Source organism: Leptodactylus fuscus, chromosome 2, assembly GCF_031893055.1.
Source record: "Leptodactylus fuscus isolate aLepFus1 chromosome 2, aLepFus1.hap2, whole genome shotgun sequence".
NCBI classification, from domain to species: domain Eukaryota; kingdom Metazoa; phylum Chordata; class Amphibia; order Anura; family Leptodactylidae; genus Leptodactylus; species Leptodactylus fuscus.
In genome coordinates this window covers 129,679,624-129,706,802 of record NC_134266.1, presented here as the reverse complement: position 1 = coordinate 129,706,802, position 27,179 = coordinate 129,679,624, and the positions used below count along the sequence as shown (strand labels likewise).

General features: G+C 41.2%; 1 protein-coding gene across 1 annotated transcript in view; it reads left to right on the top strand.

Annotated features, from left to right (window-relative positions):
* The window catches only part of LOC142195098 (mannosyl-oligosaccharide 1,2-alpha-mannosidase IA-like), a 107,041-nt gene extending 80,405 nt beyond the window's left edge, over positions 1-26,636 (top strand). The window contains exons 10-13 of the mRNA XM_075264623.1: positions 8,712-8,931; positions 17,115-17,287; positions 22,834-22,949; positions 26,061-26,636. Coding sequence (XP_075120724.1) covers positions 8,712-8,931; positions 17,115-17,287; positions 22,834-22,949; positions 26,061-26,166 — 615 coding nt within the window. The 3' untranslated portion in view covers positions 26,167-26,636. The remainder of the gene's footprint in view (positions 1-8,711; positions 8,932-17,114; positions 17,288-22,833; positions 22,950-26,060) is intronic.
* Positions 26,637-27,179: the final 543 nt, after the last annotated feature.

Sequence of the window (27,179 nt, the reverse complement as noted above, 5' to 3'; positions counted from 1 at the left end):
GGTGATTGTAGAAGTGGGTATATACAGGTGCGGGTAAGGTTTTCGTACTGTGTATAAGGTATGGGATATGAAATGTAACTTTGTATCTTGTTTTTTCTGTAATTCAGAGAATACGTGAGACTTTTGTGTTGAAGTTAATTTGTATTTGAGCTGCTATATATACGGTGTTGTGAGAAACTTTACATAGTGACTTTGGGACAGAAGTATTTGAAGTTAACCCTTTCCCGCCGATGGCATTTTTTGATTTTTGTTTTTGACTCCCCTCCTTCTAAACCCCATAACTTTTTTATTTCTCCGCTCCCAGAGCCATATGAGGTCTTAATCTTTGCGGGACAAATTTTTCTTCATGATGCCACCATTATTTATTCTATATAATGTACTGGGAAGCAGGGAAAAAATTCAGAATGGGGTGGATTTGAAGAAAAAATGCATTTCTGCGACTTTCTTACGGGCTTTGGTTTTACGGCGTTCACTGTGCAACCAAAATGACATGTCCCCTGTATTCTGTGCTTCGTTATGATTCCGGGGATACCAAATTTATATGGTTTTATTTACATTTTGACCCCTTAAAAAAAATCCAAAACTGTGTTAAAAAATTATTTTTTGAAAAGTCGCCATATTCCAACAGTTGTAACTTTTTTATACATGCGTGTACGGGGATGTATAGGGCATCTTTTTTTGCGGGGACGGGTGTACTTTGTACTTCTACCATTTTCGGGAAATGTTATTACTTTGATCACTTTTTATTCAAATTTTTTGCAGAATCAAAACAGTGAAAAAATGGCGGTTTGGCACTTTTGACCATTTTTCCCGCTACGGCGTTTACCGAACAGGAAAAATATTTGTATAACTTTGTAGAGCGGGCGATTTAGGACGCGCGGATACCTAACATGTATGTGTTTCACAGTTTTTAACTACTTTTATATGTGTTCTAGGGAAAGGGGGGTGATTTGAATTTTTAATCCTTTTTATTTATTTTTTTTATATTTTTTTTACTTTTTTAAAACTTTTTTTTTTGCATTTATTAGACCGCCTAGGGGTATTGACATGGGTGGGCGGTGTCGCGGATTGTCAGAGTGGTGCTGGTCGGCAAACATGGCTGCTCCGGAGCGTTAAAGAGCGCCTCCTGGAGTATCGTTAAGGTGAGGGGCAAAGTGGTAAAGTATATGTATATGTGATTGCGTGGGGTTAGGGGCTAGGCTGTAGAGAGCAATATGAATTTTGTGGCTTGCTATGGTCCAAAGTGTGTGAGATTGCAGAGATGGTGGTGTGAGTTTGGGTTTTGTGGGGGTCCTGGCACAAACGTATGTGCGCTATTGTGACGAAAAGTAGCCTATTGTTTAATCGAGTGTAATGACTATGTTTATGGAAAATTTCAGCCAAATGGGTGGAGCAGTTTTTCCGTGATTTAGGAACAAACATCCGAACATGCAAACATCCAAACACACAAACCCACAAACCCACAAACTTTCACATTTATAATATTAATAGGATAGGATGGAAGCGGCACGCAGACTTTGCCGCTGCTTCCATCCATATATAAGCCGCACCGGACTATAAGCCGCACTTACGATTTCTGAGGAAATCGTAGGTTTTTATGTGCGCCTTATAGTCCGGAAAATACGGTATGTAAATCCTGATCATGTGCATATACCCTAGGGCAATTTTCATTTGCATGAGAAACAGAATTTGACTGTAAATGGGTTATGTATTATGCTGCAGATTTTCCACTTTGAATTACATGCAGAGCATTTGCACATAATCCTGATGGTGTGCATGTGCAGTGACTGACTTGGTAGTGTATGATCACTATACATACTGATAAATGGATGCATATAGAAGTAAAATAGTTTCATTCTCTAAGTTTCCTGACTGATTGTATTGACATTTTTCAATAACATTGCCAATAACTAGAAGTGGAAAGAATAAAACTAGCTCGCATTTACTGTTATATTTATGACCCGTAGGAGTTAATGCTGAAGATACAGTGTTTTTACTGCTCTGTATAAAATGTGATTACAGCTAATGGATTAGACTTTGTGCTGCTAAAAAGCTGAATCTACAGTTTGCAAACTAGTGACTGCTGAAGATTGCATTCAGTATTTATATTCAATCTTCTGCTTTTGTGTAATTTGTGGAACATTAAAAGGATGTCTTTCATTTTGTCTGGACATTATCACCATAGTAACTAACAATAGGATGCTTCAGTGGTATACATATGTATATGCACAAAAGGTACATTTCAAGAAAAAGCATACAGTACAGTACATTCTCTCAGTGAATTGTGTTACAGTATGTTTTATCACGCCATATCATCCACTTTGGAATTTGGTAATTGCACATATTGTTTTATGTTAAATAATAGTCATTTGTAGCTTGATAAGAAACATATTGGGGACATTAATTAATATTGGCGCATAGGATATAGCGGGGGGGGGGGGGGGGGTCGAAGAGTTCTCTTGGCTTTCTTATTTGACTTAATTCCACTTACTTTTCTATAATGATAATAAATACAAATTTTATTTATATAGCGCTATCATATTCAGCACTTTACAAATATTATGGTACATGGAAAGAGATTATTATAGTGTACCAAAATAATTTAGGTTTTCATAGGATAGGCCATCAATATTAGGTCTGCGTGGGTTTACCACCACTAGGGTTGAGCCGATCTTGACTTCTCAGGATCAATTTTAAAATCCGATTTCCGATCATTTTTCATTCAAACCCGATCTCGATCCCAATTCCAATCCCAATGCAAGTCAATGGGATTTTTTTTATTAATCGGAGATCGGATTTTAAAAGCAATCCTATTCACTATACAGCATGGAATCTAACAATTGTTAGAATCCACGCTGTGTAGTGAAACACTAAAGTAGCCAGAGAATTTCTTTTTAATCCTCTGGCTACTTAGTCCCCCCTGGTGTCCACTTACCTCCAGAGATGGCTGGTCCTATGCCCCGTGCCTTCCTTCTTCTTTGCCTCACTGCTGCTCCACGCTGCTCTTCTCCCTTTGCTGCCCCCTCCCTGCCAGGTTAGGAGAGTGTGGGCGGGTTAGGAGAGTGTGGGCAGGTACTGGGAGGGGAGACGTCACGTCACTCTCCTAAGCCACAAGCCCCGCCTACCTAGCGCTTTAAACACTAACCTGGGAGGCGGGGCAGCGAGGCAAGAAGACTGCAGTGTGCAGCGGCAGCGAGGACAAGAAGAAGGAGGGCACTGGAGCAGCCATCTCTAGAGGTAGGTAGCTGCTAGAGATGTTTAGTTTAGCCTCCCATTCGAATGAATGGAGGCAGCCGGCGCGCAGGGGGTTAAGGCTATGTGCCGGCTGCTTCCATTCATTCCTATGGAACTGCAGTGGAGCCTTCACACTGAGTATACAGCGTATACTCAGTGTGAAGGCTAAGCAAAGCATTGTGGGAAAAGATCACCGATCTCGATCCCACATAAAAAGATCGTGTTCGGAATTCCGATCGCGATCGTCGCCGATCGGTATCCGATCTTTTCCAAACACGATCGCTCAACCCTAACTACCACACATCATAGGTTCTGTAAACCTGATAACACCAGGTAAGATAATGAGGTCTTAGTACCCTAACTGTGAAATAAGAGGAAACTATGGGTAGAATGTGAAAGAGAAGGTGGGAGGCTTTGGTGAATCTGAGAACAATCTATGCTCAAAAACAGGATCATGTGAACCTCTAGGCGAAGGTGGGATAACAGAGGACATAGTGAGTAGACAACCGTTGTTATCAAGGGGATGGTCTTTCTGACAGTTTAGAGAGTAAAAAAACACCTGAGTGTCCACTTAAGTGCTCTTATAAGGACACTCTGCAACCTAAACAAGAAAAATGCCTCTATTATTTTTGCAAGTAATCCTTCTGTTCTGTCCTGTCATCTCTGTGTGTATCATTACATTTGTCACTGTGTTAAGACACTGGCAGCTATTTGCACAGATTCCCCAGTAGGAATGCATGGTTGGAGCAGTTAAGTGAGATTTTTATTTCCATAGGGTGAGAGGAATAACTCACTGCCATTGGTATCTCCTGGGGAACAAAAGCCAAAACAAGCATATTAGAATGTTCAATCCCTGCTCCTCCCAATGATATATTACTTATCTCCCTATATTATAAAAATGAATTTCTGTCTGTCTGTCTGTCTGTCTATCTGTCTGTCTGTCTGTCTGTGCTCTAATGCGAACCAAACGACTGGACCGATCTTCACCAAATTTGGTACAGAGATACTTCAGATATTCGGGAAGGTTTAAGACGAGACACCAACTCGCTCAGACGTACCGTTGCTGAGATACAGCATTTCAAACACAGTGCCCCCCCCCTTAGCCAATACAAACCTGCAAGACTTTAACTCATATTCCAACTGCAATACACATGGTCACTCCACATGCACAATACAACACTGATATCCAAACTGACATACACGCATCAGAGGATTAGATAAACAGATCAGCACACAGTATCACACACCAGAGGATTAGATACACGGGTCTGCACACAGTCCCACAAACCAGAGAATTAAGTACGCACTTCTGCACACAGTTCCACACACTGAAGGATTTGATACACGCGTCTGCACACGGTTCCACATACCGAAGGATTAGATACAGGCGTCTACACACAGTTCCACACTCCAGAGGATTAGATACGCGCGTCTGCACACATTTGTACACGTCATAGGATTAGATACACGCGTCTTCACACAGTTCCACACTCCAGAGGATTAGATACGCGCATCTGCACACAGTTGTACACGCCATAGGATTAGATACACGCGTCTTCACACAGTACCACATGCAGTAGGATTAGATACGTGCGTCTACACACAGTTCCACACGCCGAAGGATTAGATACGCGCCTCTTCACACAATACCACACAGGGAAAGATTAGATACGTGTGTGTGCACACAGTACCACACTTTGGAGGATGAGATACATGCCTCTGCACACAGTACCACAAGCCAGAGAATTAGATACGCGTCTCAGCACACAGTACCACATGGGGGAGGATTAGATACGCGCGTCTACACACAGTACCACATGCCATAGGATTATATACGCGCGTCTGCACACAGTACCACATGCTGGGGGATTGGATACATGCGTCTACACACAGTTCCACACACTGTAGGATTAGATACGCACCTCTTCACACAATACCACACAGGGGAGGATTAGATACACGTGTCTTCACACAGTTGTACACGCCATAGGATTAGATACACACGTCTTCACACAGTACCACATGCAGTAGGATTAGATACGCGCGTCTACACACAGTTCCACACGCCAAAGGATTAGATACGCGCCTCTTCACACAATACCACACAGGGGAGGATTAGATATTTGTGTGTGCACACAGTACCACACTTTGGAGGATTAGATACATGCCTCTGCACACAGTACCACAAGCCAGAGAATTAGATACGCGTCTCAGCACACAGTATCACACGGGGGAGGATTAGATACGCTCATCTACACACAGTACCACATGCCATAGGATTATATACGCACGTCTGCACACAGTACCACATGCCGGGGGATTGGATACATGCTTCTACACACAGTTCCACACACTGTAGGATTAGATACGCACCTCTTCACACAATACCACACAGGGGAGGATTAGATACACGTGTCTTCACACAGTTGTACACGCCATAGGATTAGATACACACATCTGCACACAGTACCACATGCCATAGGATTAGAAACGCGCGTCTACACACAGTACCACATGGGGGAGGATTAGATACGCGCGTCTGCACACAGTACCACATGCCGTAGAATTAGATACGTGCGTCTACACACAGTTCCACACTCCAGAGGATTAGATATGCGCGTCTGCACACAGTTGTACACGCCATAGGAATAGATACACACGTCTGCACAGAGTACCACATGCCGTAGGATTAGATACACACGTCTACACACAGTTCCACACTCCAGAGGATTAGATACGCGCGTCTGCACACAGTTGTAAACGCCATAGAATTAGATACACGCGTCTGCACACAGTACCACATGCAGTAGGATTAGATACGCGACTCTTCACACAGTACCACACAGGGGAGGATTAGATACGTGTGTGCACACAGTATCACACTTTGGAGGATTAGATACATGCCTCTGCACACAGTACCACAAGCCAGAGAATTAGATACGCGTCTCAGCACACAGTATCACACGGGGGAGGATTAGATACGCGCCTCTTCACACAATACCACACAGGGGAGGATTAGATACAGGCCTCTGCATACAGTACCACATGCCAGAGAATTAGATACGCGTCTCAGCACACAGTTCCACATGGGGGAGGATTAGATACGCGCGTGTGCACACAGTTTCACTTACTGGAGGATTAGATACGCGCCTCTTCACACAATATCACATGGGGAGGATTAGATATGTGCATCTGCACAAAGTACCACACCAACAAGAATTAGACACTTGCATCTAAACACAGTACTACACGGGGAAGGATTAGATACAGCTTTACTCCAAGTATCCATAACAACTGATCACAGGTTTTTCACTGACATCCAAAATGAGATACACATAATCACATGACGCTTATGGACATACACACAAACCACATACAAAATACACCAGTGCAAAATTGGACAATTCTTATGGGGCCAGTACACAAACATAAAATGTAATATACACGTGCGAAGCCGGGTCCTCCCTCTAGTGGATATATATTAATGGTCCCGCACACTCAGGGCTAGTAATATTGGTGGTACTTGTGGAAGGTTTTCCCAACCTGCTGTATAGTAGATAGATGTCACAGCACACACCTTAAAGGAGTATTCCCATGACACTTGTTCACTAACCTGCAAGCTGTTGGGCTCTCTTCACTTCATGCTTATCTCGGCACATAGGTGGGCGGGGTTTAACTTGCATGGGATTGGTTGTAAATGAATTACCACAGTGTGAAGCAGAGCTGGATTTGAGTCAGCTTGCATTACATCCAGAGGAAACGGACTCCCTATCTCAGCCCTTATCAGCCAAATTCAATTTAATTGGAGCTCTCACCTCCCCTATCTGAGAAACTCCGCTACTTAAAAGACACAAACAGCTCAGAGTTGCTCCCAGCCCCTCCCTCCCCCTCTGAGAGCAGGCAGCTACATCACTTGACAGATAATCCCAAGGGCCATAGAACCGGAGTGTAAACAATGAAGTGAATAAATTAAGATAGCGGCCAAACAAACAGTTTTGATAAAGCAATGCGTTTAGGAAAAGTCTTAAATCCACATAAACTAGTAGTATAGATAGGATCCTTGTGATGGGACAACCCCTTTAAATAACAGGTATGTGAAGACTGAATATAGTTTAGGGCCAATAAAGGGGGCAATATATTGAATGGAAGCCAGTAAAAGGAGTAATTTTTCCCTCCTGTAACTTCACCTCAGACTGAGCTCACACAAAGGCAATCAATCATTTCTGCAGTTGTTACCACAGTCTCCTGTCAGTGCTGCCCTTAGAATAAGGCTAAGGCTACACAATGACTTGGGAAATGACTCCTGACCCCTGGCCAAAGATCACCAGATAGCCCTGCAACTACATTATATGTAAAAAAAAGTATTGAGAGATGCCTCGTAATCATTGAATTCAGGTGTTTCACTCAGACCTATTTTCTATGTGTAAAATATAGCATCTAGCCATACAGTCTGCCTTTATAAACATTTGTGAAAGAATGGGTCAGCCTAAAGCACTCATTGAATGCCACCATGATACTGTAATTGGATGTCACTGCTACAAGTCAGTTTGTAAATAGTGAAGGAGTCATGGCGCTTGCAAAAGCACCACAGCATCTTGTAACAGTTGATCAGCAGAAGCTCCATATTTTGGACCTCCACTGATCTCAAAGATCTCTTAGACTATTAGGACCCCGTAGCTCAACTGTTTCTCACAGCACGCAACTCCCAGTATTGTTTACATGCTGGGTACTGTACTACTCACTCACCATATTCTTGATAACCACAAGTGTAGGTACTATAGGGTTGTATCTAGAGATGAGCGAGTATCGGCTGATCCGAACAGCATGCTCCATAGAAAAGAATGGATGCACCTGGTACTTCCTCTTTGACGTCGGCCAGCCGCTTAACCCCCCACGTGCGGGCTACGTCCATTCATTTCTATGCGAGCGTGCTGTTCGGATCGGCTGATCCGAACAGTACTCTCTCATCTCTAGTTGTATCCCTTTCAAGTATCTGAGATACCACTGCACCACCCGTAACAGGTACTATTAAGAACAAGCTGTAGGGAGAGAGTAGACAGCCCTGGACAAAGTTTGCATCGAGGCCCACCTGACTTTAGTTACGTCACTGCACATGACCCCTCTCACATGGTTATTAATCTACTATAGTCAGGTCAGATGTGTGCAATATGAGGAGGAGCCATGTACAGCTGCTGTGTAGACATCCTTAGCAAATTATTGAGAATAGGGTGGGTGTGGGAAGTAGATAAAAACTTTTTCTAAAGCCAAAAACCTGTGGTATTATATCAAAGTATAAAACACTTCACTAATACAGGTAAATGCTCATCACTTATCACTAATATGAGTAAATAAAATAATTATACACAGTATTTTATTGTAGGGAAAATCCAAGCAGCAGCGATATTGTGCTTGGTATTGCTAAAACTGTTCTACTACTTGCTCTTTTTTTTTCCTTTTTTTTTTCTACATTGTTTCAGGCAATTGAAGCGCATTTAATAAAAAGATCTGCTGGAGGTCTCACGTATATTGCTGAGTGGAGAGGTGGAGTCCTGGACCATAAAATGGGACATCTGACTTGCTTTGCTGCAGGGATGTTGGCACTTGGGGCAAATGATGCACCAGACAAGAAAAAAGATCATTATATGGAACTAGCAGCAGAGATTGCCAACACATGCCATGAATCTTATGTACGTACAGGTATGAATTATTCTTATCATATCCATTATTTGTTGAGTGCAATAATGCTAATCATTTTTTATTCCATTTTGGCACATTAGCAGCAGAAAAACTGGCACCTCAATGATCTCTTCAATATAGGACATCTATTAGGATTCCCATATAAATATTTGCCAGTGAATGCCATCACAGCATAACAACCCACAAAATATATGTGATACAGCCCTCAAAATAATATGATACAACTCTATTAACATATATATGATACAATCTTATCAAAATATATATGATATTCATAAAACAGCACAGCCCCATGGCTAATTAGCCAAATCAGATCATTAAGAACCTTAAAAAAAGGAGTTGGGAAGCAAAACACTGGACTTCCTGCAGCAAACCTGAAAATTCCAATGTCAACTGAGCCTTGCCCTTGGGTCACATCTGCGTTTGGTAATCCGTTCGGGGAGTCCGCATGAGGACCCCCTGAAAGGAATACAAACGCAAATAGCAAGTGGTGTGCAGTGAAAGTACACGGTCCCCATAGACTATGATGGGTTCTGTGTGTTTGCTGTGCGCTGCCCGTACGAATCATGTGGACATGAAAGTAGATCTCGATCTTTTTTTCTGCCTGCATGTTCCGTGCGGACAGTGCGCGGAGAGCACACGGACCCCATTACAGTCTATGCGGTTTGGTGTGCTTTCACTGTACACCGCTTGCCAGTGCATTTGGTATTCCGTTCTGGGGGGTCACCATATGACTCCCCTGAACTGATTACCAACGCAGATGTGAACGAGGACTTATTACTGTAGGACCTATAATCGTTGTCTATGAAGTTCAGTGTATCAGCCCAACACCTGGCTATCCAAGTCCACATTTATAATCCTTGTTGTCCAACCTCACTTTTCCCATACTGATCTCTGACTGGTTGCTAATGAGTAACTTTCTGTTAGATGAGAGGACAGTAGTTTAGTATTATAGTGATGTTATTTCAAACTGTAGTTAGTACAGCTTAGAAGAGACATATGACCCTCAAGTTAAACCAAGGAATAGGAAACAGACATGGTTGAAAGGAAGACAAAAATTGTACGTAAGCATCACTGTTATTTTCCTCTAAGAACCAGCTAGATGTTCATGTAGATGTCAGTTGTTTGTGCTGTAACCAGCTGCTGAAATAAACTATTCACAGTTCTGCTAGTGAAGAAACTTTGTCACCTCTGGAGATTAAACCTTATTTTCTCTAGATAGAGTGCCCACTTGGCTTCTGAGGGAATTTTATATGGAACAACTTTCCCCCCATTTATAGATTTATACAGGTCAGTCATGTCACTCTTATATGCCTCTTATCAATTCCTTTAATCTCTCCTCATAACCGAGGTCCTCCATGTTTATTATCTATTTTTTGGATCTCCTTTACTCTTTTTATAACTTCAGGGAATGCCGCAACGTCTCAAACCAGGTAAGGTCAGTAGTTGGTCTCCTTCCTTAAGAGTTAGGCACAATTTTAATTTGAGGAACAGAAGGAAGTTTTGAGCTAAGGCAGGAGATATTGCATGCAAGGCATTGTGAATAGAAAGGGGGCCTTCAGAAAAAAGGTCGGGAGACATATCGATTCAAGTTCCAAGTCCTGGGGATGCATTGAGGACAGGACTAACCCTAATAGATCCAGGATCTTATTTGTTTCTTTTTTGCTTACTCCTATAGTACCATATAGTACCACAGTATCATATTCTGCAGCGCTTTACAGATGTAGTCAACACTGTCAACAAATCTGCTGATATCACTTCACTTATTTTAAGAGTCCCACACTGACAGGGATGCCTTGGCCAATAATTCAATCTGAGGCACATGTGTACTTGTTTTCTGCGAATGCCTTAAAGGTGACCTAAAGCAAGGCCCGCCAGGGACTTCTAGACTGGCACGCATAGCTAGTATGCAGGAAGTTTATACCAATATTTATTCTTGACAGTTAGGTCTAGAAAGTGATTGATAAGCTATATGTGGTTTCTTACGGTACTAGCCCAGATATAGCGTGTAATGTTCAAGCGGCATTGTTTAAAAAAGGCTTGTGGTAATAGGATAAGGAAGAAGTACCATCATGGTATACAGGAGTTTTGGAAGAATAATTATTTGGATAAGGATAAGGTTTGGGTGAGAGAGGGAGAATCCTGGTACAGATGTGCTGGGTCAGAGGTTAGGTTAATGATCAAATATTTCAGGGAATGAGTTGCTATGACTGGGGACAGTGCTTTATAAATTTCAAAGGATGCCACCAACACGACACGACAGACTTATAGCTTTTAAATGCCCATGTTCCCCCTTTTTACAGTAGGCATAATCCATGGTGATGGAGTATTATTGGTATTCAAAATAGACTCAAAGCTCTCCCATTTTGCATCTGTTACACTATTTGACAATAGCCGCTCATTTTATATGTCCTGAAGTGCAGCCCTTAGCCTGAGGATATTGGCCTTTCTAAATCAAAATGTTTTTATCCTCCCGGCCTGTTTGTCGGCAGAATGTAATTACATTATGGTTGTACCAGATTGAGGATCTGGAGGATGGGAGTAGTAGTGACGGATGCTGTGCCACCAGATTGGTTGATGGCACTCAGCCTCTCTCCCCCACTCAACTCCTAGGTTGAACACAGATGAGGGGGCCTGCTGTGCTACCTGATGTTGATGGTAGTAGTTCCCCAGCATTGCTTCCAGTTGCAGAGGGAAACTCTCTACTGAGTTGGTGTGATGATGTTCATAAAGGCCCTGATGGCAATTCACATGGAGGAATTTGCCACAAATTTAGGGACAGATTCCGCCCTCGAATCTACAGCAGATTTCAACCAGGATGCTGAAAAAATAAGTGTTCTGCTCGATCTTGCTGCAAATTCTGTGGCTGAATCAGCCGTGGATTCTTCAGCTCAGATTCTCTCTCCTGATTAGGCCCATTCATCTGGGCGTAAACAACAGGGGAAAAACCTGACAGAATGCCGATGCTGTTCATTAGCATCCTGTGGCGGCTAGACTGCACCAGAATTCAGCGGCAGAAAATGAAGAGGAATTCCTCTTCATTGTTTTGCTGTGCGAACTTACTAAATTGTCTATAACAACCAATCACAATACATCTTTCATTTTGTATTTTGCTGCTGGAAATGAAAGCTACATTGCAATTGGTTGCTTTGGCCAACTGAGGTAGTTTTGGTTATAAACCATTTAATAAATCGAACCCATTCTGCACAAAAAATAAACTTAATATTGTATATTCAACCACTCAAAAAGTCCATGGAATAACACTCAACAAAACCAAATTAAAAAAAAAAAAAAAATCTCTCACCAAAACCCAGGCTTGCAGATCGTTAAGGTTGCCTAAATAAAATAGTGTTTCCCCTTGTGAATCAATGCTTCTGTCGCCAGGTTTTTGTTAACATGCAAATTAGCTTTTTGGAGTAAAGTTTCAGGTCTGCATGGGGACCCAAAAGACGGAGAGTCAGATGGCTTAAAAAGCAGATACCCACAAACACCCTTAAACTCCATAGACTGTATTGGGGTCTGCCAGGTTTTTTGCCTAGTTTTCGCTAGTTTTATACTTGGAGGTCCACCAAATCTGTGGCAGAGTCTCCTACATAAACTCCAATGCAGATATGAACCTAGCCTTACCTGCATTTACACTAAGGAGACTGTATTGTGTAGAATGATGTTCTATTTAGAGATGAACGAACACTAAAATGTTCGAGGTTCGAAATTCGATTCGAACAGCCGCTCACTGTTCGAGTGTTCGAATGGGTTTCGAACCCCATTATAGTCTATGGGGAACATAAACTCGTTAAGGGGGAAACCCAAATTCGTGTCTGGAGGGTCACCAAGTCCACTATGACACCCCAGGAAATGATACCAACACCCTGGAATGACACTGGGACAGCAGGGGAAGCATGTCTGGGGGCATAAAAGTCACTTTATTTCATGGAAATCCCTGTCAGTTTGCGATTTTCGCAAGCTAACTTTTCCCCATAGAAATGCATTGGCCAGTGCTGATTGGCCAGAGTACGGAACTCGACCAATCAGCGCTGGCTCTGCTGGAGGAGGCGGAGTCTAAGATCGCTCCACACCAGTCTCCATTCAGGTCCGACCTTAGACTCCGCCTCCTCCGGCAGAGCCAGCGCTGATTGGCCGAAGGCTGGCCAATGCATTCCTATGCGAATGCAGAGATTTAGCAGTGCTGAGTCAGTTTTGCTCAACTACACATCTGATGCACACACATCAGATGCGCTTGAACCCTTGTGCACACTCTGCTTCATCACGCCAATAGAATGCATTGGCCAGCACTGATTGGCCAGAGTACGGAATTCGGCCAATCAGCGCTGGCCAATGCATCCCTATGGGAAAAAGTTTATCTCACAAAAATCACAATTACACACCCGATAGAGCCCCAAAAAGTTATTTTTAATAACATTCCCCCCTAAATAAAGGTTATCCCTAGCTATCCCTGCCTGTACAGCTATCCCTGTCTCATAGTCACAAAGTTCACATTCTCATATGACCCGGATTTGAAATCCACTATTCGTCTAAAATGGAGGTCACCTGATTTCGGCAGCCAATGACTTTTTCCAATTTTTTTCAATGCCCCCGGTGTCGTAGTTCCTGTCCCACCTCCCCTGCGCTGTTATTGGTGCAAAAAAGGCGCCAGGGAAGGTGGGAGGGGAATCGAATTTTGGCGCACTTTACCACGCGGTGTTCGATTCGAACATGGCGAACACCCTGATATCCGATCGAACATGTGTTCGATAGAACACTGTTCGCTCATCTCTAGTTCTATTGTCTTAATATTTGAATGATTTTTCTCAGGTATCAAAGCTTCTTAGGAGATAACTGTAGATTGTGATTCTTTGCTTGATTTGTTTTGACCCTTTGGCCAGAATTCTAATAAAAGCTTAGAAAAAAAATAAACACCACAGGCTAACTGAGCGCTGAAATCTCAAATGTTCTTTTTCATCTCCTCGAAATTGTTCAGTTGTAAAATTCACTGGTTCAGTAGGGAGTTTTCTATTTCTCAGGGAGAATGGATATGCATAATTTTCAGCTAAATAATATTGTTTTGGATAAAAACCTTTGTTTTATTTCTTATATTGTTGCTTATATTTTTATAATTCTTTTTTTTTTTTTTTTTTTTTTTTATTGTAGATTGTGAGCCCCACATAGAGCTCACAATGTACATTTTTTCCCTATCAATATGTCTTTGAAATATGGGCTGGAAATCCATGCAAACACGGGGAGAACATACAAACTCCTTGCAGATAGTTTTTTGACCTTGGCGGGATTTGAACACCAGGACTCCAGTGCTGCAAGGCTGCAGTGCTAACCACTGAGCCACCGTGTGGCCCCATATTTTTATAATTCTTGTTCGTAGACTTTTCTAGTAAAGCAGTAATGGGTCCTTAGCATACAAGTACAGATGGCCCACTAGTATAGTTATACAGTACAGACCAAAAGTTTGGACACACCTTCTCATTCAAAGAGTTTTCTGTATTTTCATGACTAGTTTCATGACTTCTGGCAGAAGACGGAAACCCGAGTACAGACACCGAACGCTGGTGTGAACCCAGTGTCATACAATCACTCCAAGAACATCACATCTCTATGACGCTGTATCTCTCATAGCAGGCTCTCCTCTGGCTTCCCCTTCATTGGTCCCTTTGATTGGAGATTGCTGCATGCCTCCATCTTAGTTTTTTGGTTTTTTCAGTAACAAGGGCCACTGCCCACCATGTGACTTCACCAACACACTGACACACTTCTTGTTAGTAACAGTTTATAGAAACACTGGACTCTGGTGCTACAAGATAATTTATGAGGAGCACACTGTGACTGCTGGGGGAAGGAAAGACAGTAGCTCTAACTACTGTGGGGGGCGGGGGTGCTTTCACTACTTATGGAGTTGCAGAGAGCCTTTTTTAATCTGTTGTTTCTCTATGGCTTCATATTTATTATCTTTATTTATTTTTAGGGCTTCATTAGTTTCATGGTGCTATACATTTAAAGGTTTACATACAATATATGAAATACATAAAACAAGTACAATACTAAAAGTCAACAACTGGAACAGTGGGTTAGGGGGCCCCGCAAGGGCTTATAATCTATGAGGAAAAGAGTAATAAAGACAGTAGGTTAGGGTAGAAGCTGTTCAGAGGGTGTTGTGGTGGAAATAGTCTTATTGAAGGTTTAGGCCTTTCTGAAGAGGTGAATCTTACAGGTCTTCTTGAAGCTTATGATTTGTGGGGGACAGCCTTATGTGTCGTGGTAGTTACTTCCAGAGAATGGGGGATGCATGAAAAAAATCTTGGAGACGGTTGTGTGAAGAGCAGATAAGAGCAGATCGGAGTAGGAGGTCTTCAGCGGATCGGAGGTTATGTTTTGGTAGGTAAGAGAAGATTAGGGCACATTATGGAGGGGGACAGGATGGATTTATATGTCAGCATTATCACTTTTAAAACTCTATTCACTGGGGATTGGCAGACAAGAGTGGCTGATGAAAAATTGAGAGAAAAGGTGGACAGCAGAGTAGCAGAGTTTAGAGTGGACAGGAGGGCGGCAAGAACATTTGCTAGGAGGCCTTGGAGAAGAGTGTTACAATAGTCTAAGCAGGACATTATGAGGGCATGCACTAGCATTATTGTAGTTTTGGGGGTGAGGAAAGAGTGGATTCAATGGATGTTCTTCTATTGGAGGCAGCAGGAGGTGTTTGGATGTGTGACTTGAAGTCAGAATCAAGAGTTATCCCAAGGTAATGGACCTGTGGGACTGGGGTAAGTGTGGTAGCATTAAGTTTGACAAGTAGGTCAGGTAGGGGCACTGTGGGAGGAGGGGTAAAGATGATTAACTCAGTTTTTTCCATGTTGAGTTTGAGAATGCATGAGGATAGGAATGAGGCTATAGCTCCTTGACAATCTGAAACTCTGGACAACAGAACGCATTGAGGAGATTGTGTGCAAGGGCAGTGGGCATTGAATGTGTGATTGATGAAGTATCAAGAGATCCAGGAGAGGACCAAGTTGTCACCAACTCATAAGAGAGTTTGCATTAAGAGGGAGTAGTCAACTGTGTCTAAGGCGGAGGAAAGGTCAAGGAGGAGGAGAACAGAGTAGTGCTGCTAGAATTTGGCAGTTACATTTGTGACTTTGGTTAGGGCATTTTTTGTGGACTGATTGGGTCGATCACCTGACTGTAGTCTGTCAAAGAGTAAATTGGGTGAGAGATAGGATAATTGTTCAAAGTAGACATGTTGTTCAAGGAGTTTTGAGGCGTATAAGAGCAGTGAGATAGGGCGATAGCTGACTGGAAAGTACAGGTCGAGGGATGTTTTCTTAAAGAGGACCTTTCACCATATCTGGGCACAGGCAGTGTTATATACTGCCAGAAAGCTGACAGTGCGCTGAATTCAGCGCACTGTCGGCTTTCCCGATCCGTGCCCGGTGTAAAGCGCTATCGGTCCCGGTACCGTAGCGCTTTACAGTCAGAAGGGCGTTTCTGACCATTAGCCAGGAACGTCCTTCTGCCTCGCGGCGCCAATCGCGCTGTGCTGTGGAGCCGGGAGGAACGCCGGAACGCATTGTCTTTTCAGATCCATTACATTAGGAGACACTATAATTGTATTGTATTTAATATTCATATAAGTAAAAAAAATATACAATTTAAGTTCAAATAGTCCATTCTTTAACCATCCATGATCAGAACACTAAGAAGACTACGGTCCTGTCTGTGTGCAAGAATGCTACAAGAGACGATATTGACTTGGTTCAACTTCAATAAAAAAAAAATTGCACAAGCCCTGTTGAAATACGATGTACATCTTCTGGTATACGATGATTTGTAGTGTATGGCCTTTTGGAACATAGTTATATGGGTTACAATGATATACAGTGATGAGTTCTATGTGTCTTTTTTTTCTTTACAGTTAAAATAAAATGCCTTTTCATGTGATTTCATGGTGTAATATGAATGAATAAAATGTAGATACAAGCTAGTCTCAGCAATGTCATAGGAAATAATTCAGTGGATATTCAGTCAAAGCATGTAGTCTACACTGAACTATCATAAAGGGCTTTATTAGGTAGGGAGATTACATTTTGGAATGGAGATATATTAGCATCAGAGAGAAAGGTGGGTTGTAGGTAGTTCGTCTTATCTCTAATAATTTACTATTAACCTCTACTTTTCAGATACTAAGCTTGGTCCAGAAGTTTTCAGATTTGATACCGGGGCTGAAGCTACATCAACTAGGCTGAGTGAAAGATATTACTTATTACGTCCTGAAGTGGTGGAGAGTTACTTATACTTGTGGAGAATGACACATAACCCCAAGTATAGAGAATGGGGCTGGGAGATCGTGCAGGTATGGAAAAATTACATTACTTCAATTTCAATAAAAAAAAAAAAAAATATCGAAAAGTATAGTAAGATAAAACAGGTCTCAATTTCTGCACAAAACAGTCTTAGTTTGACTGCTGTTAACTGTTACGTTATCTTCTATTATTATTATTATTATTATTATTATTATTATTATTATTATTATTATATTATTATTATTATTTATATAGCACAATTAATTCCATGGTGCTGTACATTATTACCGTATTTTTCGGACTATAAGACGCACTTTTTTCCCCCCAAATTTCGGAGGAAAATGAGGGTGCGTCTTATAGTCTGAATGTGGGTTTGCAGCATGGCCGCGCTACTGCCACCGCTGGTTTTCTTCAGCGGCAGTAGCGCGGCAATCCGCAGGCCCCGGCAGCTAAGACAGTCCCCGGCATCTGCTGTAATAGACCGGCGGATGCCGGGGAGTGTCTTAGCTGCCGGGGCCTGCGGATTGCCGCGCTACTGCCACCGCTGGTTTTCTTCAGTGGCAGGAGTGTGACAATACTGCAGGCCCCGGCAGCTAAGACACTCCCCGGCATCCGCCGGTCTATTACAGCAGATGCCGGGGACTGTCTTAGCTGCCGGGGCCTGCGGATTGCCGCGCTACTGCCGCTGAAGAAAACCAGCGGTGACAGTAGCGCGGCCATGCTGCAAACCCACTGCTCCTCCGCAGGTCCCGACAGTTAGTTAGCCCCCCCCCCCGGCCTCATACCTTTAGTGATGCAGGCCGGCTCCTGCACGGCGAGGCCGCAGGAGCCGGCCTGTTCCGATGACAGCCGGGAGCCTAATGAAGGCTCCCAGGCCTGTCATAGATATATATTACTATCGCGGCTGGTCTATGACCCTCCGCGATAGTAATGTATAGAATCTCCCATAGGCGGCAATACACTTGTATTGCCGTCTATGGGACTTGCAATCAAATGATTGCAGGTTCAAGCCCCCTAGGCAGGGGATATTAAAATAGTAAAAAAAAAAAAAAAACACTTAAAAAAAATATAATAAAAAATAAAATAAATAAAAGTTCACCTCCTTTCCCTAGAATACATATAAAAGTATAACATTACTGTGAAACATATACATTAGGTATCCCTGTGTCTGAAAATGCCCGGTCTACACCTGGCCCCACAAAAAATACGCCCTATACATCCCCGTACAGCTGCAGGGTCACCTGTCAATGTGGCCTTGCAGCTGTTCCAAAACTACAACTCCCATATATTAAATATTTTACCATTTTTTGCCTGAAATTTTTTTTTCCCTATTTTTCTCCTCTAAAACCTGGGTGCGTCTTATAGTCCAGTGCGTCTTATAGTCCGAAAAATACGGATATTATAATATATTAATTCCATGATGCTTCACACTTCGGGGTTTACATACAGTACACAAAATATACAAAACAAATATAATACTAACAGTGACTGACTGGCACAGTGGGATATACGGCCCTGCTCACAAGGGCTTACAGTCTATGTGGGAAAAGGGATAGAGACAGAAGGTGAGGGTAGAGACTGTTCAGATGATGGTGTGGTGACAGTAGTGTTATTGTAAGTTGTAGGCCTTCCTGAATAGGTGAGTCTTCAGGGCCTTCTTGAAGCCTGTGATTGTGGGGGTCAGTCTTATGTGTCTTGGTAAGGAGTTCCAGAGTATGGAGGATGCACGGGAGAAATCTTGGAGGCGGTTGTGTGAAGAGCGGATAAGAGCAGAGCGGAGTAGGAGGTCTGTGGAGGATCGCAGTATATGCTTGTTGGTTGAAGACAGAGAGGGGGGAATATTTTGGCCAGCATGTGGCTGTAGATCAGGGCAAGTGTTGTCGAACATAGTACCCCATCTCCAGTTTCAGGTGAGAATGTGTGCAGCAGCTCGCGACAGAGCAGTTAGTAGAATACAGTGAGTACAAACTTTACACTTCCTATGTCAAAGTTGAGTTTGCATTGTTGGACATGATAACTGAGTATCTGGGGGGAGGGGGAATGTAACCTCCTTAGATTACAATCCTAGTGTCTGTAGTGTCTATATGATTAGTCCCTGCCAAAGATTGGTTGCCATCATAATAAGAATAGTATTGATTCTGTTGCTTGTTGAACTTTTTGTTATGTGTTTTTCCCAAATGTGTTCTGCATTTTAGTTTGTGCAAATTGCATTCTGCTGTTTTGTGGATTATTTTCAGCTAACTCAAGTATACTTGCCACTTCTCTCAGAAGTTTCAGGAAGCTCTCATAAAGAGGGGTGACCTAACGGACTCCCATAAGATCTACAAAATCTCCCACACTACTGGGGAAACAATTACTTTTGTATGTAACTTGGGTACTTTATCTGAAAAGGGGGCATGGCTAGAACGTGTAGGGCCCACAAGAAAGGGGGCTTCCCTATGCCTATAGGGAACATGGCATCACCAAAGATTGAAAAGGTTGGTTGCGCTGAGGAGTTGTGCTTGGGAAGGAGTTGTGGAGGTACATCCCAAAGTACAACCCTGTGCTGGCTGAAGTGTGATTTTGAGTTACACTGGGGCAAAGGACTGCTTTATATAAAAAGCAGCCGTTGCGCCTTTCCAGGAGTTGAGCTTTGGAATCTGTTCTGGTTAGTCAGTTGTACATGAAGTTGGGAAACATCTCAGGAGTTTAAGGCTTAGTCCATCAGTATGGATGGGGGTGTCATCTGTGAGAACAGGAGGGCCATCTACTGGCTCTATAGGCCAGTGAGTCCTGTGTGACTCTTGATACTGTTTTGTGTGACGTATCCTGCAAATATGTCACACAAAACAGCTAAGTAAAGTCTCAGTTCAGGTAAATAAAGAGCGTCTGGTTTCCTTTGCCTGACCACATCACAAAACTGTGAGTGCTGTGTGAGCAGTCTGTATAAGGTGTGGTTCTCAGGACTGTCAAGATATGTAGGGACCTCACGTAGTCACAGAGGATGTGGTAGATGTGACACAGAAGATAAATTCTTGAATATTTTAATAAAACGTGAAAGAGTATATTGAATGCCTTATGAATCTTTAGACCATACTACCAGTACTTCACTAGTATGTACAAAAGCATTATTATATAAACTCTCTACTTGATAGTATAGTGTAACTATAGACTGTAGTGCTTATATAATATTGCCAACTATAATACACATAAAAGGGCTTCAGCTGCAGGGCTTATATAATATATAGGATGTGTGACTTCTTGTATTGACGCTCCAGGCTTTCTTTAATTCGATACCATATTTATGCTGTAAACTCATTTAGTTGGAAATTTGTGCAGCCTATGGGGGTGATAGCCTCCAGCTCCACCAGAAGACACTAGAATAAAAGAAAGCATCAACAGCCGTGGTCAAACATAGAGTTGACCTTATTTTCTTTCTGTATATTGTGACTAGCTAGAGCAGACTCATCAGTTTCTATATGATATGTTATGACCACAGTAAAACTGCATCCGATAATGATTCTTTATCGTATGACATAATCTTTTATAACACACGGCATAATTCTTCCAGCATTCTCCCATAACCTAATCTCTGCTTCGCTCGTTCTCATGTAGAATTGAACTGAAAGGCTTCGTCTTATTTTCCTTGAACCAAACCGCACTTATCAGGCGCTTTCACATTTTATAACAAACAGCCCCAAGAAAAGCCACAAGTTACAAAAAAAGGCAAAGCCTTGATGTTATTCATATTAACAGGAAATCAGAAATCATTACGAGGAGCATCAGAACTAACGGCAAGGAGAATGTCATGTTTTATAAAGTCATTTTGCAAGTGTAATTAGCTTTATTGTATTATGAATAGCTTTGGCCCGTCAAACAGAATGTCACTTATAAATGAGTAGCCTATTTTTACACCATTCTAAAGGTCCCTTTACATGGCGGTATTATTAGGCCATGCTGCTTACACAAGGTGATATGCTGCTAACACCTTTTATGTGGCAAGATTCCAGCCATACTGGTTCACTCACCTGTTGGCCATGAAAATTCCTTGAACATCAGCTGTATTGGATATCTGTGACTGCTGATCTGCTTAAGATATTACTGTTTGGCAGGCATGGCCAGAAGTGGTTAATCATCAGCCAATTTCTGCAGATTTACTGCTTTTCCTTTTCAGTTCATTTGTTAATGTTGATGTGGGATCGTTCCTACGAATGACTCTATTATCGGCCAAAATCTAATATGTATCTCAGTAGATACATGTAGTACCCCAGGAGATCGGCTGTTTTTATGGGACTGTTCCTTTTGGCATTTTTTTACATGTTCGGAATTGCATTATTCAGCCGATTCAGCTAAAGCCATATGTTACGGAAAAGCAGCTTATTTTGTTGCAGATTTTGTTGCAGTTTTTTGAGCCAAAGCCAGAAGTGAGAAGCATAAGAACTTCTTATATATTTCCCATTTCTTTTGTAGCCATTTTTGGCTCTGGCTCAAAAACGGCAACAAAATCTGGAACAAAAAAAGCTGCGTTTCCGCAATGTGGGGCCATAGCCTTAGAGCGTTTTCACTGTACTGGTACTTCAGTCTACAAATAATAAATAACACCTATTAAATTAGGTACTGTGTGCTGACGCACATATCTATTCCTCCAGCGTGTGCAGACGCGCGTATCTAATCCTCCGGTGTGTGGAACTGTGTGCAAACGCACGTATCTAATCTTCCGGCGTGTGGAACTGTGTGCAGATGCGCGTATCTAATCCTTTGGCTTGTAGAACTGGATGCAGATGCGCATATTTAATCCTCTGGCGTGTGGGACTGTGTGCAGACGTGCGTATCTAATCCTCTGGCGTGTGATACTGTGTGCTAACCTGTGTATCTAATCCTCTGATGCGTGTATCTCAGTTTGGATATCAGTGTTGGATTGTGCATGTGGAATGACCATGTGTATGGCAATTGGAATATGAGTGAAAGACTTGCAACTTTGTATTGGCTGATGGGGCGGGGGTGTCATTGCTTTGGGAAAGCTTTATCTCAGCAACAGTATGTCGGAGCGATTTGAGGCCTTGTCTTAAACTTTCCCAGACACCTGAAGTATCTGTGTGCCATATTTGGTGAAAATCGGTCCAGTCGTTCTGTCGCACATAAAGAACAGACAGACAGATAAACAGACAGACAGACAGACAGAAATCCATTTTTATAATATAGAGATTGTGTGATGTCTGTGTTAGTGGAGCATATTTAGTGACACAATTTCATATAAACTGACATTATATTGATGTAGATCCTGAGATCCTTCAATATATCTAAGGGCATACATAAATGTATGTCCTTAGATCCTTCCATTATACTGAACCTCGTATTTTCGCTATGCTATAAGAAAAGTCAAGGAGATTTGTGCTTGAAAACACAAAAAGCTTTTGACTGTCAGAATCTTTCCTTACTTCCATGGCCTTGTTCTAACCCTGACTATTGCATGGCTGACTTCATGAGAAGAAAAAAGATTGCTGTCACTTGCTCCAATAATTTTCTGTTATGCTCTGTTACCCCACCTATTTTAGATTTTAAATGTATTCTTTTGTCTTAAAATCTATGCCTTTTTATTTTTTTTATTTTTACCCAGGCCTTGGATACCTACTGCAGAATAGAAAGTGGATTTTCAGGCATCAGAGATGTGTACACTACAAATCCCAACCATGACAATGTTCAGCAAAGTTTTTTCATGTCAGAAACATTAAAGTGAGTAGAATATATTAATAGAATTATTAGTAGAATATATATTAAGTTGCTATTGACTATTGATGAGATTCTGATACAACATTTATAGTTATGCCTTTTATACATCGTTATTGTACTGATTTTCTACCAGGTTGTTTTATATTCTTCTACCTTTTTTTTCACTTTGCCCTATGTTAAGTTCTGCTTAATATTATTGTACTATCAGAAAGCTTTAGATATTTAATACTGGATTACTCACTGCATAAGTACTGCATCACATGTTAAAGTGCAGAGCCTAACAGGTACTGTAAATGACCTGTCTCATGACTGAAGATGGTAAAAGATCTTTATTGTTGTTTAGGGCTCGTTTATATTATGAAAATTGTTGAGGAATTTGAAGGGAACTTCAATTTCCCCTCCCCTGCCCCGACTCCCTGCAGTGGAATACAGAAGCAGAGCATTGGCATTCCACCTTTGATTGGGTGGTGGAATGTCCTGAGCCATGGACTGTTCCTTTAAAGGGGCTCTATCATTGGAAAAAGTCATTTTTAATTAATCACATCCTTGCATAGCCTTTAGAAAGGCCATTCCACACCTACCTTTTGTATGTAAATTGCCTCAGTAGATTTTGAATAAGTCTGTTCTTATTCATATGCTCTCATACAGAGCACACAGCAGGGAAAGGAGAGCTGGCTGACAACTTCCTGTGCACCGAGACCCTAATTAGTATATGAATAAAAATGGACTTATTCAAAATCTACTGAGGCAATTTACATACAAAATATATGTGTGGAATAGCCTTTCTAAAGACTATGCAAGGATGTGATTAGTTAAAAATTACTTTTGCCAATGATAGAGCCCCTTTAAAATAAAATATTTGTGCTAGGTTAAAGAGAATTTATCATCACTTCTAAAACACTTATATGCTGTTGTAGGGTCCACTTTTTATTTTTGTGTCAAAGTGCAATCTTTGTACTGAAAAGTCAAATTTGAATCCATATGAAAATGAGCTGGTTTGTTTGCAGACGGCATGCCAGGGACTTGTTTTTGCCTGTGATCACTACTGAATGCCGGCCCCTAACATAATCATTTACAGATCCCAATGTGTGATAACCACAGGCAGAAACAGGTGCCTAGGTGGACACGGCCATGTCCTAGGTGCGCTGAACATCTAATTTGCGTACAAATTAAAAGTTGATTTTCTCAGCAACAACATTGTATTTTGACACAAAAAGGTCCTGTGTCCCTACATAAGCATATAAGTGGTCGGGAAGCAATTTTGGTGGTGGTAGATACATTTTAAATGTAGATATTTTGCTGTTCAAATCAACTGAAAAAATTAGATGATTTGTGGTTTCCAGAGGTGGAGAGTTATAGGAGGGGAGAATGTGCTTTTGTATGCTTGAAGGAATAGTTAGGATGGGGTGAATAGTTTGCTCTGTATTCACAGTATCAGAGGCCTTTTCTGACATCTAACCTATGTATTGTATATATTTGTTATTGCAACTACTTATTAAATATAGGTATGCGATATTACTGAGAAAGTATATCTCTACATCACTCTTTATGTATATATTCATATATTTTTTTTGTATAAATACTCGTGGAGGATGGTGCAAAGTTTAGAAAAATGTATCTTTTTGTATAAAATATATTGTTTGTTTTTTTTGTACAGTCTGACAAAGGTCAAAAGTGACTATAAAATGTTACTTGATCTACATACATGTTGTTTGAATATTGGTGAATAAATTCATGATTTCTTTCACATCAAAATACATGTATGGCGTGAATATATCTGTGAATATTATAGGTTGAGACCCTACTTCATCACAGTCTGCAAGTCCCTCCCTTCATCATTCATTCCTCATGTACACACACACATAACAGTTTATTCCAAAAAGTGGGCCAAAATACAAAATGATAGTATATGACTATGCTTTATTTTGTCCTCTTACATAATTTACCCAACAGAGCTACAATATGCTTACATTATCTCTTCTTACTAAACAAGACATAGAGTAGACAGCACTAAAAGTAGTTAGTTTGTAATTTTCCATTAACTAGTGTTTGGTTTATTAATTTTAATAATACATACAGTGCCTATTTCATTTGCATATATAATGGTTATGATTGAATGATTATCTTTTAAAACAGGACTTCACTTTTTAATCTGTAATGGGTGCAACCCCTGATACACTCATCAATCAGCAGAACAAAGTGAAAGGGGTTGAACTTTACTGCCAGACAATTCCACTTGTATAGATACAGTATGATACTGTGTCTGGAACAACAGAGAAGGTACTGACTGGCACAAACTTTAAGCAAGATCAACATTAAATCAGCTTTAGCAAATGAATTACAAGAGAAGTACCTATGTCAGTGAACATTAAAGGTGTTGTCCAGGATAAGAAAAAACACAAATATAGGAGCAGGAAAAGTTGAGGTCAAAGTCCATGCTTTCCAGTAAAGGTCTTTATTGATTACTCAAAACACGCATTTCGGGGATGAGGTACTTCTTTTTCAAGTGTACATGAGGCATGAACTGTGAGAGTACAACCTTACCATTGACCTGTATACATGTACTTCTGCATTTGGATGCCTTTATAGCCATTGTGAATATTTTCATCTTTCAAAGGGAGAGTACACACAGACCACTGATTACAATCATATCCGAGCAAGAGTACTCGCCATACCACACTATTTCTTCTGTGCGCAGGTTCACGCTATGTGCCATTCAGTGTTGTTATTTTCCTCTCATTTCTAAAGCAGGATAAAGAAAGCAATAGGTCCAAGGCATGTGTGTGCATCTCCATAGGTCTTAAAAGGGATGAGGTGCAATCAGTGACGTAACAAAAGTCTTGTGGGCCCAGTGCAAACTTTCATGGTGGTCCGCGGCCAGCTGGAAATGGCCGGGGCCTGGTACCCCTCCGGGCCCGATCGCAGTCACACCCTCTGCGACCATGATCGTTTCGCCACCAGCTACAATACCAAAGACAAGAATTTGGCTGTTAAAAAAAAAAAAAAAAAGAAGCAAACTTCTCCCATATGAGAAGTCATTACTATGAAGAGACACGTTTACTATACTTTGTTACAATATGACTAATGCATTTTATGTATTTGTATTTTCTGCAGATACCTCTACCTACTGTTTTCAGAAGATGACATGTTATCATTAGAAGACTGGGTTTTTAATACTGAAGCACATCCATTGCCAATAAATAAGCTAAAATCCATTTAAAGCACAAGAAACCAATACGTATCTATTCAGTGTTTTTATCTGAAATGTAAATTTTCATACAAAAGAAATTCTATTTTGTGAGCTAATTTGAAATACCAAGAGTTGCATAAAATACAATGTCAGAACCTGTTCCTTGTTACATTTTAGCACTGAAAGAAATGGTGGCCTTTTGCAGAAAATTCTGCTCTTCTTATTTCTGTTCTTATTATTGTTACAAACAGAGAATTATAGTTTAGAAGAAAAATGCTATGTAAATGTGTGAAGACAATGTCTGGGATGCTCTTGCTAGTGCTACGTGCCAATTTAGATACATGCTCACTGTTTATCAGATAGTGTGACAGTTCTGCTGAGGTTTTGTCATGTTAAAAAGCTCTACTTTATACTCGTAATATTCTACATTTTGCAACAATTTCTGAATATGATTTCATTATCAGGAATCCTCTAGAAAAGATTTTGGAAAATTACACTGACTCCTCAGCTAAACATCTTTAAATCCGGCCATGGAAATGACATTTCCACTAGCATTTCTATACAAACATTTACAGCCATGCCAGAATGGAAAAAAGCCCAGTGTCATAATATTCAGTTGTTGGGTTTCAGAATGCCATCCTCACCTTTAGTTCTAAAATTCTGCATGATAGCAGTTGAATGGACAATACTTTGCTCTGTCCTTTACCTCTCATATATTATCAGCATTATTGATTGTGTCCAGTTGGTTGTACATTGACTTCCTACCTCTCATCCAAGTCCTTCATTCAGTTGGTTAATATATTACAAAAATTCCCCTAAATCCAACACAACAGGTTAGAATTCTCAGTAGATTGTTGGTTATCATTTGCTTACCTGAAGATACATGGTCAGTTAATAGCTGGTAAAACCAATCTGCTTCAGCTTTGATCTAACTATAGATATAGTCTATTTAGTATTGCCTGTGTCTGCGATCAGAACATAGTCAATATGACCATTCATACAACAATATGGCTAATATGGGTTAATAATATGGGTTCACACTA